Here is an 18567-nt window from a genome sequence, read left to right on the forward strand (position 1 = left end):
TTGATTTGTCTATTCTAGTTGTAAATATCTCAAGTAAGGGACTTGAGAACTGTTAACAAACATTATATATAGGATCAATCACAAATACATTAGGTAATTTAATGGTTACCTGACCTGAAGAGTCAAGGTGAAATGCCTTATTAGGAGTGATACTAGGGTATAAATGGGACATATAGTTACCACTTACAACATATTTTAGGATGTCTGTATGTATTATCAAAAAGTTATTTACCCAACAGCTAGATGGGTCACCAAAGGCTACATGGGTGACCAAAACTAGTGGCATTGTATGTGACCACAACAAATGGAAGGAGCACAAAGTATCATGCAAGATCATATCCTAAGCACTCACAAGCTTCCGTGGACTAGTGAGAACTGAGGGAGCCCAGCACCTTGCAGGATTGGTCCTATCCAACTAAAAAAAAAAAGTAAGATGACCCCCAATGATTTTGGTGCCACATATTGTCCTAAATCCACTCCCCTGAATTAAAAATCAATGTATTATATACAGGTATAGTTTATAAGGGGAAGCCTGAACATGATTGCCTGCTCCCCATCCACCCAAGATGGATACATAACTCTATTTTACACTGGGTTTCCACTAAAATTATTGCAAAGGTAAACAAACTCTGGCTCAGTATGAACGCAGGGAAAACAAGACTTGTCAGAATGCAAAAAGGAAGAGCTCATTTTCAAAGCAACATGAGGATATTTTCTCCAAAGCAGAGCTTAATTATTCCAGATTGTAAACCAAGGGCATGATTGTTCCATCCAAAATTATACTGATCTTGATAATGTTATCAATATAATGCAACCACAACATGAGCACAGCCCTTAACACTGGCCAAAAAAAGGAAACTGATACAGACTATCTCCACCTTCGACCTGAACTTTTGAACAGGATTGTATAATTATGAACATTTAGTAAACAAAAGAATGCTGGCATCATATTTCAATACAAACAGTGTTTCAATTTCCCTTATTACAAAAAGGTTGAGAATCTAGAGCATAACTGCCTAATTCATTCAAGAATTTCAAGGCACTGTCCTTGGCACACACTGAATGCCAAAATAGGCAGTTCCATTATTTATGGTGCAAAAAAGCAGCAGGCATAGTGGTTATAAGTGTTTGCATTAAAGTGCATCATTTTAATACTCTCTTCCTTCTTAAAAAAAAAAAAAATCAAATAAAATGGTCTACAACTCCTTGTCCTGACACTTAATAAAAATAACAGCTGCATATTCCCATAAAAGACTCTAAAATCAAGTCAAATTAGAAGAATTTCAATATTTTTTTTTAAAAGGAGCCGATTAAAAAATAAAATAAAAAAAGTTCTCCCTGCAGAGTGCTCTGCATTGTAGGTGGTGTTCAAGAGTCAAATCAAAATGCCAACTACAATGTTACATGCTTTCCTGTACGCTTTCAGGTTAATAGCACTTTACAGAAAATCCATTCCGTTTCACTGCAATATCAGTCCTCCAGCTGACAATCTTATTGCAAAAAAGGCGTGAATAAATTGGTCCTCCCACCAATCTGTCATCTACACAGTTGCAGGTGTGGATGCTGGTGCAGTTTTTGCATCAGCTCTTCCTCTGTAGGTTCTTCCAAAACATCCCTACAAAGAAAAAAGCGTAAGTTGCATAGGGCAGCAAAGGAGATTTTTCAACATTTTTTTGCAACGTACATACTGAGATATAACATCCTTATTTCAAGACTGAAGCAAATAATTACAATTACAACAGGCTGATGCTTCCTAATGATGCATCCAGTTGTGAGTGATCCATCCTTCTACACTACAGATGTGTCATCGAAACCAGCAGCTGTTTTCCCATAAGGAGAAGGGAAGCAATTTCCTGCACACAGTACAACATAACTGAGGTTAATGGATGTGTTTTCCTGAAAAAACTTGTCAAATGAGAACATGCTCCCAGTGCAGCCATTGCACATTAAATCTGTACCACAAGTTCTACTTATGCAACATGATCAACTCTCCACCCACAGTCTAACACAAAGCCAAGAATGCGGACTGTTTTACCCTTCCCACCCAGAGCAGTCCTTCATTATTAGCACCTCTTTTCCCAGCATCATCTGAGTGGAATGTTCCTAAAGGTTAGGTATTAAGCCAGGGCAGGGCAGGCATAGGTAAAGCACTTTCAGGACTGCTCCAGGCTAATAGCTAAAAGATTTGTACTCTTACTCACCAGGCTTGAAGCAAACCTTGTTCCCACCTGGAACACTGTCTTTGAAAAGGAGATTAGCATCCTTAAAAATAGGCTGTTATCCACCTAGTCCTAATGTGACTCACCTGAACATTAATTCCACTGTTGTCTGGTATTCAATTTCTGAGAGAGACTGCCGATGGGAGTGACGGTCCCACTTGTGAATAAAGTTCTGGAATTGGAAGGTGAAAGAAAATAAAAGGCTAGTGTTAGCATCTTTAGACATAAGGTTTTATATTTTCCCCATGGTTTAGTTTATATAAATCCCCCTAAAGCCCAGAACAGGAATGTTCTTAGAGCCAGTTATACATGTATATGAGGTGCATAATAATGAACCAAAATACCAAATAATAAAAATATTACTTTTGCACTTCACTGAATTAACTTAACACTTCAACACAACGCTTTGAGGTAAATCACTGTTTACGTTTCTATGCCTCAGACAGGGATGAGTAACTTGCTCATGGTCACACAGTGAGATGGTGGAGGTAAAAATAGAGGAAAGGGACTGAAGGACTCCTGGGTCCTATACCGTGTACAAACTGCATTCCCTGATTTAAATGTCACATTTTTAAAATGTCCCTGCTAGCATTCACCTGCTTAAGTTCCCCCTGGATGAAGAGCAATTTCTTTGACATACTTCAAGTTAAAATGTCACAGCTTTATCAAAGAAGGAATACATTTTCCGGCTTGTCTCTTTGCTTGCTTTGATTTACACAATGACAAGAGGCAGATGGACAACTCGTGCAGAAACCAAGTTTCCTGCCACACAGTGCCACATACAAGCCACTACACCAGATCTATGCCCCATATCTGCCGGAGAAGTCAATGGATCTCTCTGCAGGGCTGTCCCCAAGGGTAGAATATATTCCAATACGCTCACAGATAAGGCTTGGACTTGATGTTGGCAGTCCAAAGTTTATTTTGTAGCTATTTAGACTTCCAGAAAGGATGCTGAGGCAAGTGACTGGTAAAGCTGCAGGCTTGTCATGACAATATTTTTATATACTAATTTCAGCACCATCTTTAAAACCTGCTTCATCATCACCATGCTCTAGAAAGCAACCTCTTTAAATCAGGCCAGCCTCTCTGGACTTGGCCTCAGTGCCTTTGCAGGAGTGGAAAGTCATGGCTCCGCCTCTGCAAACGTGGAATGGCTTTTTCTGGAATCCTATAGAGCCAGCTCTCTCTGCAATGGGCATGGCCACCACAAACCTGCAGCCTAGGTGACTAGTACTGGAGATACACAGGTAAGTACAGCGCACAGGAAGGTCTGTGGTATTTATAGCAAATAAGAACACCTTACATTTATACCTTTCAAAGCTGTTTACAAACTATAATCATTCAGCACCAATAAAATGCAAACCAGCTCTGGGGCAGATAGTGATGGCCAACCAGCAAATAGTATAACATACAACAAGGGAGCAGGAAAAATGCAGTCCAAAAGACCCTGGGAAAAATACTTACTCTTGCAATGAGTGCTCTGGAGTCCTTAACATCTACACAAAGCAAGCAGGACCTTGGTTTGTATGACCTCATCCAGAAAATACACCCTCCAGCTTAATAGTTCTCGTGTGCTAAGGCGTGACCAGACATCACAAGAATAGTTGGGACAGTTCATGCTAATAATAACTGTTCTCTTTTCATTCCCATTAGAGGATATTGGATGGACAATATTCTCTAAAGTTAATTTAATTATTATGTCCATAATTACTCTGATCACTAGATGTCCTCTTAAGCTTGGACAAGCTTTGGATTTATTCCATCACTGAGTGTTCAACTTCACATAATGGCAAAATTCTACTTCCAATAGATCTGCATAAAAATTCTCACACCCTTCAAGAATCTACAGCTAAAACTCATTCCCTTACCTCCAGAAGTAAGGCTACGAACAAATTGACCCAGATGACAGAGGAAATTAGCCACCAGGCTACAAAAAAAACCTTTGACCACCTGGAGAAGGAGGATATTAAAGACAAAAACATAAAGATGTGTACAATATTATGAGACTAACAATTCCACCTTATAATGAAAATGATTATCCCTTGTCTCCATCCCTTAAAAAGCCATGAAAGTTCATAGCTATGGACTTACATTTTTCCCCGTGAAAAGCTTCAACATTTTCATAAATAAAAACAGAAGTCTGGGAGAAACCATTTGTTAAGTTTGGATCTCAATCAGTTGAGAGATAAATGTACTGTCCCCCATCAGAATCCACCCCCAACCACCCCTCTCACAAACACACACTCATATCACATCAATTTCCGAGTCGGAATTCTGAAAAAGAAATATGAAGTGAAATCTTGGCTCCACCAAAGTCAATGGCAAAACTGCCACGGTATAGTGCATTGTGCTTTAACCAAGTGAGACACAAAAGGAAGGAAAAATTAACTTAAAGAAAATCAAGATTCTTAAACTTTACCTATGTTTATTTAATGCGAATGAAAGATGCTAGACTGACAACACAGGAGACTGAACACCTCCGTTTATCCACAGAACTGATACAGCAGCAACACAAGCTTCCCTATAGTGATCTACCAACACATCTCAAGGCTGGCCTTGAAGGCGCACAGACGGGTGAAGCAAACTCATATGGAGTCCAATCTCCAGGGTCAATTCAATTCTGGGTCAAGTCAACTGCCAAAGATTCCAAATTATTGCTAAATGTGATGCCCACTGGGCACTGGACTGAGACTACCAATTTACATAGACAAATAAACAGCTGTCCATTAAGTGGCAAGTTTTGGTTACTAGATACTTAGGTGGATTTGAAAAGTGGCAGTTCCATAGCAGCAGGCAGGCAGTAGTTTCATACACAATTCCTGTTCCCTGATCATAATGGGAGGTCTGTCTATAGTTTCTGCCCATTTACTTTGAAGAACTATGTTGAATAGAACACAGGATTATACCCCAATGGAGGGCCTTCTTAGGTACCAGTTTTATTACTTACGGACTTGAATATCTTGAAAATGCATCCAGGAAAACTTGCCAATTGTTCACCACCATGACATCCCAGAGAGTTACTACCGCAGCCTAAGGAACAAGATGAAACAGAGGTTGAGTGGTTATTGCACTAACTGTCACTACTTAGACACCTTCAGAAAACACAGAACATAATCCACTAGCAACCAGACTCACAGCAAAGTCATCAAAGTTGTTTGGCCAATACTCCAACTGCTCATAGGTGCCACACTGCAAGGTGCTGTTACCAGATGTTGTATTGACAACACTACAATGAAATTAGAGTGTAATGTTATTATAATATGCTATACACTGTTCTATAGGTAGAATGCTTCCATTGAGTTGAGTACCTTCACACAGACAGAAAGGGAGCATTAGTTAGAGAGAAAGCAGAAAAAAGGTCTGAAATTTCCAAGATGGGGATGAGCATTCCTGGAGACTCAAACAGTGAAGGGACGTTGGAAGGATAGAATAGTGAGCAGGGGAGGAAAACCTGCAAGATTTAAGAGACTAGTGACAGACTGGAGAGAAAGGAAGAGAAAGATAAGGAGGGAAAACCAAGGGGCTCAGAGTAAGCGAGTCCAAGATTCTTGGCCCACCACAAATTAAAAAGTATACTATAATAGTGAGGAGTGTACAGAAGAGGAGACCGTGGATGGAGGTACTTATCAAAGAGTCCAGGGAGATAAGAACAGAGGTATAAAGTGGGGATTCAAAAACCAAGAGTATCTTTCCAAATACTGGACATTTAGAATAAAGCCTTACCTAGTATTTCCCATAGGAACAACAGCACCTTTAAATAGCACTATGCCAGTTATAGCAAACGCATAGAAAACCACCTGGAAAGGAATACACATTAGCATTAGTCACTAAAATACTGAAAAACTAAATTAGAGTGTTGTAAGGTAAGCTCCTCAGAGACCATTCAATGTTAAAAAGGAACACAATCAACTTAAAACTCATGGAGTAACAGAGGTAAGGGAATTTTTTTAAAACAATGCCAAGGGTTATTAAAAGTGAAAGAACTTTTTAAAGCCCACTATTTTTTCACTCTATGCTGTATGCTTTCTTTCTATAGTCCATTCAGTGGGGAATTGTTAAAAAAACTGATGAAGTCACTTTTCTTTATGATAAGTTTCACCTTTTAGTTCTCAGTGCTGTGATGGCTGAACTGAAAACACTGCAGAGGAGTGGCTGTTAAAAACAATTTCTATTGGGATTTTTAAAAAGTTATGGGAAGATTGCTGTTGGACTTAGGTTTCCTAAAAGCAAGCTTCTACCAAACCTAAGCTGTGGCCAAATTTAAATCAGCTATTTATATTTAATCAGAAACCTTTGTAAAAGCACAGCTGTAATCGTGCTAAAGTTAAATTTTCAAAAGTACTTCAGTGACTTCAGAGCATAATTCCCAGGGCCGGCTCCAGCATTTCTGTTGCCCCAAGCAAAAAAAAAAACCGCAATCGTGATCGGCGGCGGCAATTGGGGGGGAAAAAAAAAAAAAAAGCCACGATCGGCGGCGGCAGTTCAGTGGCAGGTGCTTCGCTCCTACAGGGAGTGAGGCACCTACCGCCCCAGAATTGCCACAGGTGCCGCCCCTCTCCTTTGGCCGCCCCAAGCACCTGCTTGTTAAGCTGGTGCCTGGAGCCGGCCCTGATAATTCCCATTTTGAAAAAGGACCAACTCCCATTGATTAGCAATGAGCACTAAGTGCCTTTTGAAAATGGAACTTATGTTTTTAAATTACTCAGGTACTTTTGAAAATTTTACCTTATGTCAGGAGTTGCCTTAGAAATAACCTTCAGAGAGTTGTCAATGTTTCACAACTCTTACTGAAGAAAGCATCACTTGCTACTAGGCTGGCTTGAGACAACATGAGCTTTCTAGTGAAAATACTAGGATAACTTCAGTTCTCATGTTTCTATATTGTTATTTAAAAAGTCCAAAGAAGGAAAAGAGTATTATGCTCTGATCTACATACAACAGGATTTTAAACATGTTGGATCCAGTTGATGCTACACCTCCATAGTCTGCCAGTAGGTGGGGCATCTGGCTTAGCAATGATAAACCAGTTTTATTCCCTGTAACACCAGCTAATATACACAATAAACAGTCAAAAGAGAAACTGGCCAATAAATAATGAACATGTTGTATATGTTGCAGACTAACGTTGGAAAAAATAAGTCTCAAATCAACAACAAATGTAATAAGGCCCCATCATGCAAGAAGATCAACTGAGCATCCTCAACTGCAACTTCAACAAAAATATTTGAAATTAATGATAGTTGAGGGTGCTCAGCCTATCGCAAGATCCGTCTCAGACTGTAAGCTCCTTGGGGCAGAGACTGCGTGCGTCTCCTGTCCGGGAACATGCAAGCCGCTTGCACACAATAGCACAACCAGGGACAGCTGCTGGTGAACCCGGTGCCTGCCCCCATGGGCAGGGCTGGGGACGCTACAGCCACACTGGAGAAGCTGCCCGGCCTGGACGCTGGCTCCTGTGAGCCGAAGCCCGACGTGCTGCTGCTTTCACCGCTGCAGTTCCTGGTAGAGCTCTGCAGCTCCGCGGATATCCACTTTATATCCGCAGATATAAATTCTGTATCTGTGCAAGGCTCTAGTTGTTTGGGGTGGTTTTTAATGTGGGCAACATATATTTCCTTAATCTTCTTCTTGGACATGGCTGAACTGTTTCAGCTGAAACTTAAAAAAAAAGGCCTGAGGCAGAAACCAGAAATTTCAGCCTGAATGCTTAAAGTTTTGTAAAGTTATAAGTAACTGAACGGAGGGTCTTCGAATGGAAAGTTGCTACCAGTTCCACATTTAATAATCAACCAGTTTGTTGACCCCTTAGGAAGGGTTGCACTGCAAGAGGGCAAGATGAACACTTGGAAGCAAATATCTGATGTGCTGTTTGATGGCACTCAGTCATGTAGCTTCTGCTATTGTTACTGGGGACAATGTATGTACCTCTCCCTGGTTTACTTTGTTGAAAGCATACTCTATATTGCAGCATATTATAGAAAGACTGACAATCTCGAATTGTAACTCACCACCAGCAGCCCTGCAAAGGCTCTTAAGTTTTTCACCAGATCCAGCAATGTACTGGCAACCAAAGCCATGAACTAAAACAAAACACAGAATTCTTATATTTTATTATACATTTTTAAGCCCCACTAATCTATTGTAACTAAAATGATACAAAATGATGGCAGGCTGGGAAAATGAAGTGCAGCTAAATACTTTGCATTTCTAATACAGCATCTAGCACAGTGAGGTCCTGACTCATGCCTGGGACTCCTAGCTGCTATGATAATACAAATAATAGCAGTGATTTTCATCCATGGATCTCCACATACTGAGTACAGCTAATATACTCTTCTGAGGTGGATGCTATTACAATAGTACTGTCACAGTTTCGCAGTAACTGCACATGTATTCCCTCTCTGTGGTCCTTTCAGGGCATCCATTTAAAGCTTTCAGGCTCCCAGCCAACACCTGTCTTCAGCTAAGACCCTTGTCTTTCTCCCTCCTGATGGGGGTTTCACAGCTTCTTGGGTTACACTGTGATATCCCCAGCAAACCAGATTGCCTTAACAGGCCAATATCTGCACTTTGCTTTTTCTCTGAAGTGTACTGCCAGTTATGTTACCACACAGCTCCATCTAAGTAAACACATCTATTCTTAAGGTAAACAGACTACAGAGAAAACATATTGAATCAACAAAAGAACCTACACAAATGCTGAAAAGTTTACCATAGGTCACCCCAGCTCCAGCCAAGGGCAGCCACAACTGGGTCCCCCACTCCCCATCCCCTCGGACTGGGCAGAACAGCCGTTTCTTTAACTGGCTTGGACATTTGACCTTGGCCTTCAATAACAGGTAAATCAGCAGACAAACACCCATTCAGGGCAAAACTTCAAAAGGCTGGGGTTTTGCATGCCCAGAGTTGGGGAATTTGCATTAATCTCACCCTAGCGAATCCCCAGAAAATCCACTTAACACTTATTGTCCCAAAAGTCCACACTTGTCTGGCACATTTTCAATAGTCTTTTGTACTCCCAAGTAGTTACATAGGTTACCTCTCCCCCCGCCCAAAGAGTTATATACAATCCCAGCCCAGAAAAATACATAAATTTAATAGTCAAGGATACTGCAGGAAATTGTCGTTTCTGTCATAATTACAGACTGGGAAACTGAGGCAAATACCTTAAGTGACTTGCCCAGAGTCAGATGGTGACCACAGGTGAGCCAGGATGGAGTCCACAACTCCTGACTCTTGATCCCATGTCTGAACCATTAGACCACACTTCCTCACTTTCCAGTTTGCACTTCACCCTGATATTAGCTAAACGTTTGTTTTACTGAACTGGGATGCAAAGGCTCCAGGGATCTCCCAGCCTAGGCAGCCAGAGAGACCTCACCCAATTCTGAATAGGGTAATGTCTCTCTTGGAACTACCCAAGCCTGCTTTCTTCCCAGGTGCAACCTACAGTCTGGTACTAGCTGCGCATACCATATGGATATGACACGCAACAAGGCTGAGCCAGATTGTTCCTTGGCTGATCTGTCCCTCATATGAGCTCACCACTGCTCTAAGCAGCTTCCCTATTTCCAGGTGTACAGCTCCAAATGTTGGCTGTTTTTGCCTTTCTACAGCAGGGTCACTTGCTATACACTAGCCTCTGTTGTCCAGGACCAAAGCTTTCAACTGACCAGAGTGCTAAGAGAATTAGAAGGACTCAATCTTAGAGCAACACTGTATTATCATTAATGGTTAATACTGGCATCACTTGATACAAATCTGAAATAAGAGAGACAAGGTGGGTGAGGTATTATCTTTTATGGGCCCAACTTCTGTTAGAGAGACAAGCTTTTGAGCCACACAGAGCTCTTCTTCAGCTCGGAGTACCTTTCCCAGACCTGAAGAGCACTGTGTGGCTCAAAAGCTAGTCTCGGTCACTGACAGAAGTTGGTTCAACAAAAGAAATTACCTCACCCACCTTGTCTCTCTAATAACCTGGGACCGATACAGCTACAGATACACTGCAAGCCAGAAATAAGTAAGATTTGCACTTTTAAGGGGAAAATTTCCATATACTGAATCAGCTCTTTGAATCTGAGGTGAAATTGGGCGTGGGTTGTAGGTGGGTAGGATTGGGTATGAGGATGCAGGAAGCAATTTCAGTTACAAGGATAAGTGCACGGGCATTTCACCTTTGTGAATCTTGGTTCAAATCCTTACCTAGACTTCAAGTGAAAAAGTGGTTGTCTCATCCTAGGTTGCTGTTTACATGAAGGACAAAATCCCAATACAAGGCCCTCAAACACAGGGTTTGTTAACGAAATTAGGTGGGGGAGCCAGCGTAACACCTAGAAACTATTGTAAATTCCTCATTTTAGTTGAACCCACTCAGGTGTTCAAGAGGGGAAACATAAGACAAAAGGTCACTTATAGGGTACACATACACTGCAGCTGGAATTTCCACCTCGGGTAGACATGTGTGCGCTAGCTTTCATCCAACTAATGTGCTAAAAATAGCAGCGTGGCCACCGCGACTTGGTTGCAGCTCGGGCAGCTGCCTGAGTACGTACCTAGGCTCTCTCACGGACTTTACTTGAGTAGCTAGCCTATGCTGCCACAGCTACACTCAGGTCCAGATTAACCAATGGGCAACTCGGTGCACTTGCACAGGGCCCCATCTTAGGCAGGGCCCCCGATGGGCAACTGGTGACTGCGGGGCCACATCCAAACAAGCAGATCATTGTATATAGCCACCCCCACATCACTCCACATGCTGGAGGGGGACTAAGAGCGAGGAGTTTCCAAGTTGTAAACCCAACTCCGATGCCTCTTCAATGCAATTCAAACCCATCTGCGATGAAAAGGGTTATTATTCTGAGAAGGTTCTAGGAAGTTTTATCATTGGACTAGTCAAGAATTCAGGAAGTGAGAAAAAGCAAGGCACACGCACCTTCATATTAGGGATAATCCGCAGAAATCTGAATACAATTAGCATATTCACCAGGCGCACCATATCCCACAGAGACAGCAACCCCATCATTTCGGGTCTCCTACAAAAGACACATGAATAATGGAACAAATTAGAGAAATAGCTAGTGACAAAAAAAAAAAATATCAGCAGAGAAGCAACTGATGATAATTTTTTATTTGTTCTTCTCAAATTTTCTCAGTATTTGTGGGTTAATAATTTTTAGAAAAAGGAAGTTCTGTTTCATCATGTATAATCTCTCTATAAACCTAATGCTGACAGTTACAGAGCTGAGAATTTACCTGACCAGAGTCTCGGCCACAGGAAACATTAATGACAGAAAAGGAAGGGATTCACAGATAGCTGCCATCACTTAAGCTACAATTTTAAATGCGGACATGACATACCAGCATCTCTAGCTGTTTAAATGTGTATTGAAATGCCTGGTCAACTGATTTTGTTTCTACCAGACAGCCCTTCTCCTATCTCCTCAAAGGAGATTGACTTTGTGTAGTTTGAATTCTCTGGATGGAAGTGAAAGGAATAGGTTAGATGTAAGTCCCTTTGGAAACCTGAACCTGTCTAGGAGTACGCTGCATCCATGCTGAGCCCAGCTACTACTAATTCGTGAGGGAGGAGAGAAGCGAGATCATGGCAGTGCACTTCATTACTGATAGACTGGCAGAATGCTCTACCCATTTAGATTCCTTTTCTAAAGTCCATGTTAAAAATGTGTGTAGATAGCAGGCAGACCTCATGATCTTATAGGATATTTTAATTAAAATATTCCAAGAAAAAGAAAAGCATCGATCACGTTCAAACTCTTCTACTATTTTCAGTGATAATTCCTTACTCATAAGGATTTGTTTTTATCCTTCCAAGTAGTAACTGACTTTCACAGTCGATGAATAGCAATGAAAAATACAAAGAGTTCAGTGCATATAAGAGATCCCAGAGTAGTGCAGTTACAGAAGGGATGTGCATTATTGGCTACTAATACACTAATAGAATTGGTTTTGCTGGACTCAGGCTTCAAACTACACACTGAATTCACACAAATTATCATACATCCTGCCATGCCTTATTGCTAAACTAAAACAGCATTCTGCCACATTACAGGGAAACATTTGAAAACTCAGTGCTAATAATAGTCGGCTTTTACATTGGAACATTGTGTGCTTCTGTTGCTGGGAGGGAAAAAGGCTACTAGAAAATGGGAAACTCTCCAACAAATAAGTGAAAATTCCAAAACCATGATTCAGGTAACAAAGATACTCAATCCAAATCCTAAAACAAGAACTAAGAAATCCCAGCACAGAAGGCATACTCTGGAAATATTTTAATACTCTGCCAGTTATGTCCACACTGTGATAAAAAACCCACAGCACCAAGTCTGATCTGGACAAATTGGAGAAATGGTCTGAGTTAAACAGGATGAAGTTTAACAAAGACAAATGCAAAGTGCTCCACTTAGGAAGAAAAAAATCAGTTTCACACATACAGAATGGGAAGAGACTGTCTGGGAAGGAGTACGGCAGAAAGGGATCTAGGGGTTATAGTGGACCACAAGCTAAATATGAGTCAACAGTGTGATGCTGTTGCAAAAAAAGCAAACATGATTCTGGGATGTATTAACAGGTGTGTTGTGAGCAAGACACGAGAAGTCATTCTTCTGCTCTACTCTGCTCTGGTTAGGCCTCAGCTGAAGTATTGTGTCCAGTTCTGGGCACCGCATTTTAAAAAAGATGTGGAGAAATTGGAAAGGGTCCAGAGAAGAGCAACAAGAATGATTAAAGGTCTTGAGAACATGACCTATGAAGGAAGGCTGAAAGAATTGGGTTTGTTTAGTTTGGAAAAGAGAAGACTGAGAGGGGTCATGATAGCAGTTTTCAGGTATTTAAAAAGGTGTCATAAGGAGGAGGGAGAAAACTTGTTCATCTTAGCCTCTAAGGATAGAACAAGAAGCAAAGAGTTTAAACTGCAGCAAGGGAGGTCTAGGTTGGACATTAGTAAAAAGTTCCTACCTGTCAGGGTGGTTAAACACTGGAATAAATTGCCTAGGGAGGTTGTGGAATCTCCATCTCTGGAGATATTTAAGAGTAGGTTAGATAAATGTCTATCAGGGATGGTCTAGACAGTATTTGGTCCTGCCATGCTGGCAGGGGACTGGACTCGATGACCTCTCGAGATCCCTTCCAGTCCTAGAATCTATGAATCTATAAGTCTGAGGGCCTGGGTCAGCTGACTCAGGCTCACAGAGCTCAGGCTGTGGGGCTATAAAATTGCAGTGTAGATGTTCAGGCTCCGGCTGAAGCCTGGGGTCTGAGACCCCATGAGCGGGGAGGGTCCCAGAGCCTGGGCTCCAACCTGAGACCGAACATCTACACTGCAATTTTATATTCTCTTACCCCTAGTCAGCTGACCTGGGCCATCCATGGTCATGCCATGGGTCTTTTATTGCAATGTAGATATACCCATGCAGACCCAACAATTAGCTAACACACTGTAACAGACATCTCAAGATTCATTCTGATCCACCTGGGTTGTACGTTCTTTGGGGCAGGGACATTCCTTTCACTCTGCGGTGAGTGGGTGACTGTGTTAGTGCCTAGCACAATAGAGTCTCAGATCCCTGACTGGTGCCTATGGATGCTCTTGCAACACAAATATGGTATCAAATAATAATGATGTGCATTCACAAATCAAAGGGCAAAGTTAAGCCCAAATTTATCAGATGAATTTGTGTGGGAAATTAATTAAATTCAGAGAAACCACTGTAAATAGCTTGTTCACAGCTATTAAGATCCTTCTGACAGAGCTTATCCAAGCATCACATTTAACTCTGATATGTCATTCGAATTGCATTCCAAACGAAACAGTTTTTCTAGCTATAACAGCTAATGACCAGTTACTTTGTGCCACTCAAAGACTGCTATATGAAATAAGACTCAGAAAATACCTACATTAAAGTGGGGGGAAATTCAAATGAAAATTTCTTTTAAAAGTTGGCCCTTCAACACAGAAAGAAGAAAGTAAGTGCCGGCATCCATTACAAATGACTGTCACAGGAAAATGGAGGACAGACTCTTTTTCCAAAAGCAAGTGGAAGCAGATTACTTGTATGACTGTTTAAAGCAAGAGTCAGCTGCTGCAGCATGCCATTTTTAAAGGCGCATCTATGATTCTTTTTCTTCTACTTAAGGGAAAAGAGCCACTGACCAGTCTTAACTCAAGAGCCATGAGAAGCAAAGAGCATTAATTAAACCACTGCTTGCTTACTGTGTGCATATATTTTAAAAATCTTTTACTCCAGTACACAGAGAGATATGTGAGCGATTCTGTATCTACATCAACTTATTTCTACAACAAAACTCAAACTTAAAGCTACAGTGAAAGTTGTGATAAGAGTCTATACAGTTAGGTTTAACTGTAGCCTGTTACAGAAAAGGAACAAGGTTAGCACCAGTTAATGTTTGCACTACATTATATTACATTTCATTTCATATACTTTTAGAAAAGCACTATAGGGACACAAGCTATTTCTCTAAGTCTGCTCTGCTTTCATTCTAAGCCAGCCCTCACGGTACATATACTCATCCTTCTCTCAGAACAGCAGAATAGCTTTTTCGAATTCTGTCAGAGATCTAACAGAACAGTATTCTCCCAATTCTCTGTATTGCCTGACCTCTAGTGACTGCAGAGGTGAATTACTGAAGTAGCTTTTAACAGGTTTGGCAAGTTATGGTAGGCAGGTTTGGTTTTTTTTAGTAGGTCTGGCAAGTTACAGCAGGCATATGTAGACAAATACCTAATGTGCATCATGTTTGAAAAATAAGAACAACCAATGTTTATAAATAGTTGTCCCTGGACACTGAACCAAAGAGAGTACATGTGAGCCATGCAATTTTTGACCAGGATCTTTTAAGTCCCAACACCAGTTAGTTTCCTTATACTATAATTTTCAAAAGAGCTAGAAATGCTTACAAAGAATACATACCAGCCTGGATGAGGAAATCCATACACAGCAAAAGTTGAGACCTCCAAAACCTTTTATTACAAAAGAAAAGAGGCAAAACTGCAGCAGCTCTGATGTTTGTTTTGTGAATTAAAGTCTCAAGAACTTGACCTCAAACTTCTTCCAAACGGACAGTGACAAGAGTTTTAGTCACTAATTTGACTTGCTATAAAACTAGGTAATTGTCAATATCAGCTACCAGATCACAAAATTACTCCTGCCTCCCCACCCAAATCCAGTGGTGGGAAGTAAAACTTACCTCTTGTACAGAAATAAGTTAAAGTGCATGCAGGATTTTGTTTACGTATAGGACCTAGCAGCAGGCAGATTAGCAGTTTCAGAACTGCAATAATAGTTTCAGAGAAACTCATTCTATGGAATCCATGTTGAAAATGGCAAGTTTTAGAATTTAGAATAAGTTAGAATTTTTCACCTAGTCTTCGAGAATACCATTAGTGAAACAACTTTGAAAATATAAACAAAACAAAGGCTTTTACGACTGTTCTACTAAGAGATCTTACAGGGTATTAAGAATTGGAAGTTTTCAGAGCAGCCTAAGAAAGGTGCCCAGATTCTATTGTATTTAAATGGGATTTAAGCCCTAACCTCCTTCAGCTCCCGCGTCTGGGTGATTACAAAGGGCAACGGAAGAATGTTCTCCATTTAAATCCAGCGGGCATGAACAATTAATTCTCCTCCCCCCACATTAAACTGGAAAAGGCTTCTTGTTTTAAAGCCAGAAGTTTAAACACCAACCTGTTGACCTCTTGGGCAAAAACTATCTAAACAAACATAGTTGGGCAAAAAGCAAAAAATCAAATGGTAGCTCTTATGTGGGCACAGAATACCATATTTAGATCTGGTCTAAGGAAGTGTAAATCCATTACACCAGGCTTGAATCTGGTCTCAACTGTCCAGCGAATTCCCTTCTTTCATCAAATAACTACATGAATGATTAGTCTGCTACTCTCCACCCAAATGGTAAGGTTATAACAGATTATGTAAGGCCTGGTCTACATTGGGAGGTGTAGGAATGGATAGACCTAAGATACGCAACTTCAGCTACGAGAATAGCGTAGCTGAAGTCGACGTATCTTAGGTCGACTTACCTCACGTCCTCATGGCGCGGGGTCGACTGCCGCCGCTCCCCTGTCGATTCCGCTTCCGCCGCGGTGAAATACAGGAGTCGACGGCAGAGCAATCGGGGATCAATTTATCACATCTACACTAGATGTGATAAATTGATCCCCGATAGATCGATCACTACGCCGATCCAACGGGTAGTGTAGATGTACCCTAAAATGCAATAGCTCCTCTTATTGTTATTTTTGTTTGAGAGACTTGAGCTCTTCAGATTTAAACACTGAGGAGGCTGTGTATGGAGACGCTCAAAACTCCAAATGTCTATCTCCAAAATGAGGGGTAAAATATATCTATTGATATTCTGGAATATCAATACAGTTTGAGTGTATATAAACAAGTAGATCTCATCACGGAAGGGTAAATTTTTGACCAAGTGAAAGCTACATGCCAACAAGTATTAGTGAAAAATGCTTCCACAATGTTGTCCGCTAAAGTATCTCAGAACAATGCAGAACCAAGGATCAAGACAAAATTTAATTTCAATATGAAAATGTATTGATCAGTTTCTCACATGTGCCAAGACTGTATAAATCGTTATCTCTCTGACTCAACCAAATAATGTTGACATTAGATCTGGGTCATCCTAGAAACTCACTTTCAAGAACTTAGCGGAAGTTACCCATGAACTTACCAGCAGAATTACAGTCAGAAGTCCATCAAATCTATTGCTTGGGTACGATAAGTATCTTTTAAATCCCATTGCCAGTATTTTCAGCAGCATTTCCAGCAGATAGTATAGGATAAAAAAACAATTTATAGCCTAGAAGGTGTAAAATGAGGAACATCCTTAGAATTAAGCTTTGAGGAGCAACAGCAACCACATAAGACGTTCATACTTCTTACCCCCAAGAAGTAGTCATCCCGTTCAGAAAGCTGCTTATCTGCATCCATTACCAAGATGACCTGGAAAAACAAAAAACCTCTGGTGAATCAACAGTTGGCTGCTGTACCCTAGAGAGCAAAAATGCACCACATAAAATCAAGATGGGCTCCTCCCCACCCCCCAGCTCTGAGATAGTAGGGCACTTTAAAAACTAAGAAAAAAAATACAATTGCTTATTCACCTCTCTGTGCCTCAGCTTCTCCATCTGTAAAATGGGGGCAATGATATTGATCTCCTTTCTAAAGCACTTTGAGATCTACTAATTAGAAGTACTATGCAAGAGCTAGTTATTATTATACTCTGCAGACTCCTTTCCAAACAGAGAAATTATTCCTTAGTTTTAAATATTCTGTGCAAGATTAAACAATGCATAATAGAGACCTCTACACAAGGTGGTGGTAGGAATGCAGAGTAATCTACAAAACTAAATCCTGTTCTGTTTCTGATGCAAAAATCAATACTTACACATATAGAAATGATGTTTGCTAGTGCTACTACGTTCCCTAAGTAGCCAAAGAAGTGATGGCCAAAAGCAAACTGCACTTTCTGCAGAAAAGGAGACTGGTACTCTGGTTTGGGAGGATGCTGAAAAGAAAAGAACATAGTCATTTTTGAGATTCAGAGTCTAAAACCTTTGTTAGAAGGAGTAGGGAGAAAGGCCCAATTTAAGAGAAGAATAAAGGATAAACTCAGCCCCAATGCAAGCAGGGAGCAAAATTCCACAGAGCTCAAATTTCAGAAACTTTGCATACATTTATGGCAGGACTGAATTTGTTCCTAAAGCCTGGTCTACACATAAAGTTGTATCAGTTTAACTAAAGGTGTGATTTTTAAACCAATTCAGTGATATTGGTGCCAAAAACCACGTGAATGCTGTTATTTTGGTTTAGGACAAGTGTATTTTGATCTAGCTTATGTTGATTAGGAGTCAGTTTAAGCTAAACCAAAGTAAGCCCACCTTAAACCAAAATATGAGTGTCCAGACAAGGGTCTGCACCAGTTTATCAGAAATTTTTAAAACCTGTTTAAGTTAAAAATCAATGCAGCTGTGTGCAGACAAGCTTTAAGATTATATGTTTCACTGGCAGCCAAGAAGCAAAACTGACTTCATTCAAGGACTGTGAGGCAAGACTTCTATTGAGGAAGGCTTTGACATCGTCCGCCAAAAAATAAACATGTGAGGACAATGAATTATCTTAAAATGGGATTGTCTCATGATGGTAAAACTTTTAAAATGCCTCACACATTTCATCACAAACCTATTTACCATGTGTGTTTTTAGTTAATTCCCCAACGCACTTCTAATGATCAAAAATGGTGTTTAAATAATAATGCACCATATGCTCATCTTCTT

At 40.6% G+C, this 18567-nt stretch overlaps 1 protein-coding gene across 4 annotated transcripts in view; it reads right to left on the bottom strand.

The window, feature by feature from the left end:
- Positions 1-340: 340 nt before the first annotated feature.
- TPCN2 (two pore segment channel 2) overlaps positions 341-18567 on the bottom strand; it is a 64811-nt gene continuing 46584 nt past the window's right edge. For 3 of the 4 annotated variants that reach the window (XM_034769770.1, XM_034769772.1, XM_034769773.1), the window contains 12 exons: positions 17679-17798; positions 17174-17233; positions 16962-17090; positions 15170-15219; positions 11155-11254; positions 8231-8302; positions 5946-6019; positions 5358-5448; positions 5170-5252; positions 4091-4172; positions 2306-2391; positions 341-1615 (listed from right to left, as the gene is read on the bottom strand). In XM_034769770.1, coding sequence (XP_034625661.1) covers positions 1537-1615; positions 2306-2391; positions 4091-4172; positions 5170-5252; positions 5358-5448; positions 5946-6019; positions 8231-8302; positions 11155-11254; positions 15170-15219; positions 16962-17090; positions 17174-17233; positions 17679-17798 — 1026 coding nt within the window. In that variant the 3' untranslated portion in view covers positions 341-1536. The remainder of the gene's footprint in view (positions 1616-2305; positions 2392-4090; positions 4173-5169; positions 5253-5357; positions 5449-5945; positions 6020-8230; positions 8303-11154; positions 11255-15169; positions 15220-16961; positions 17091-17173; positions 17234-17678; positions 17799-18567) is intronic. The other variant, XM_034769771.1, reaches the window with a different exon arrangement.

This window comes from Trachemys scripta, chromosome 4, assembly GCF_013100865.1.
Source record: "Trachemys scripta elegans isolate TJP31775 chromosome 4, CAS_Tse_1.0, whole genome shotgun sequence".
Lineage (NCBI taxonomy): Eukaryota > Metazoa > Chordata > Testudines > Emydidae > Trachemys > Trachemys scripta.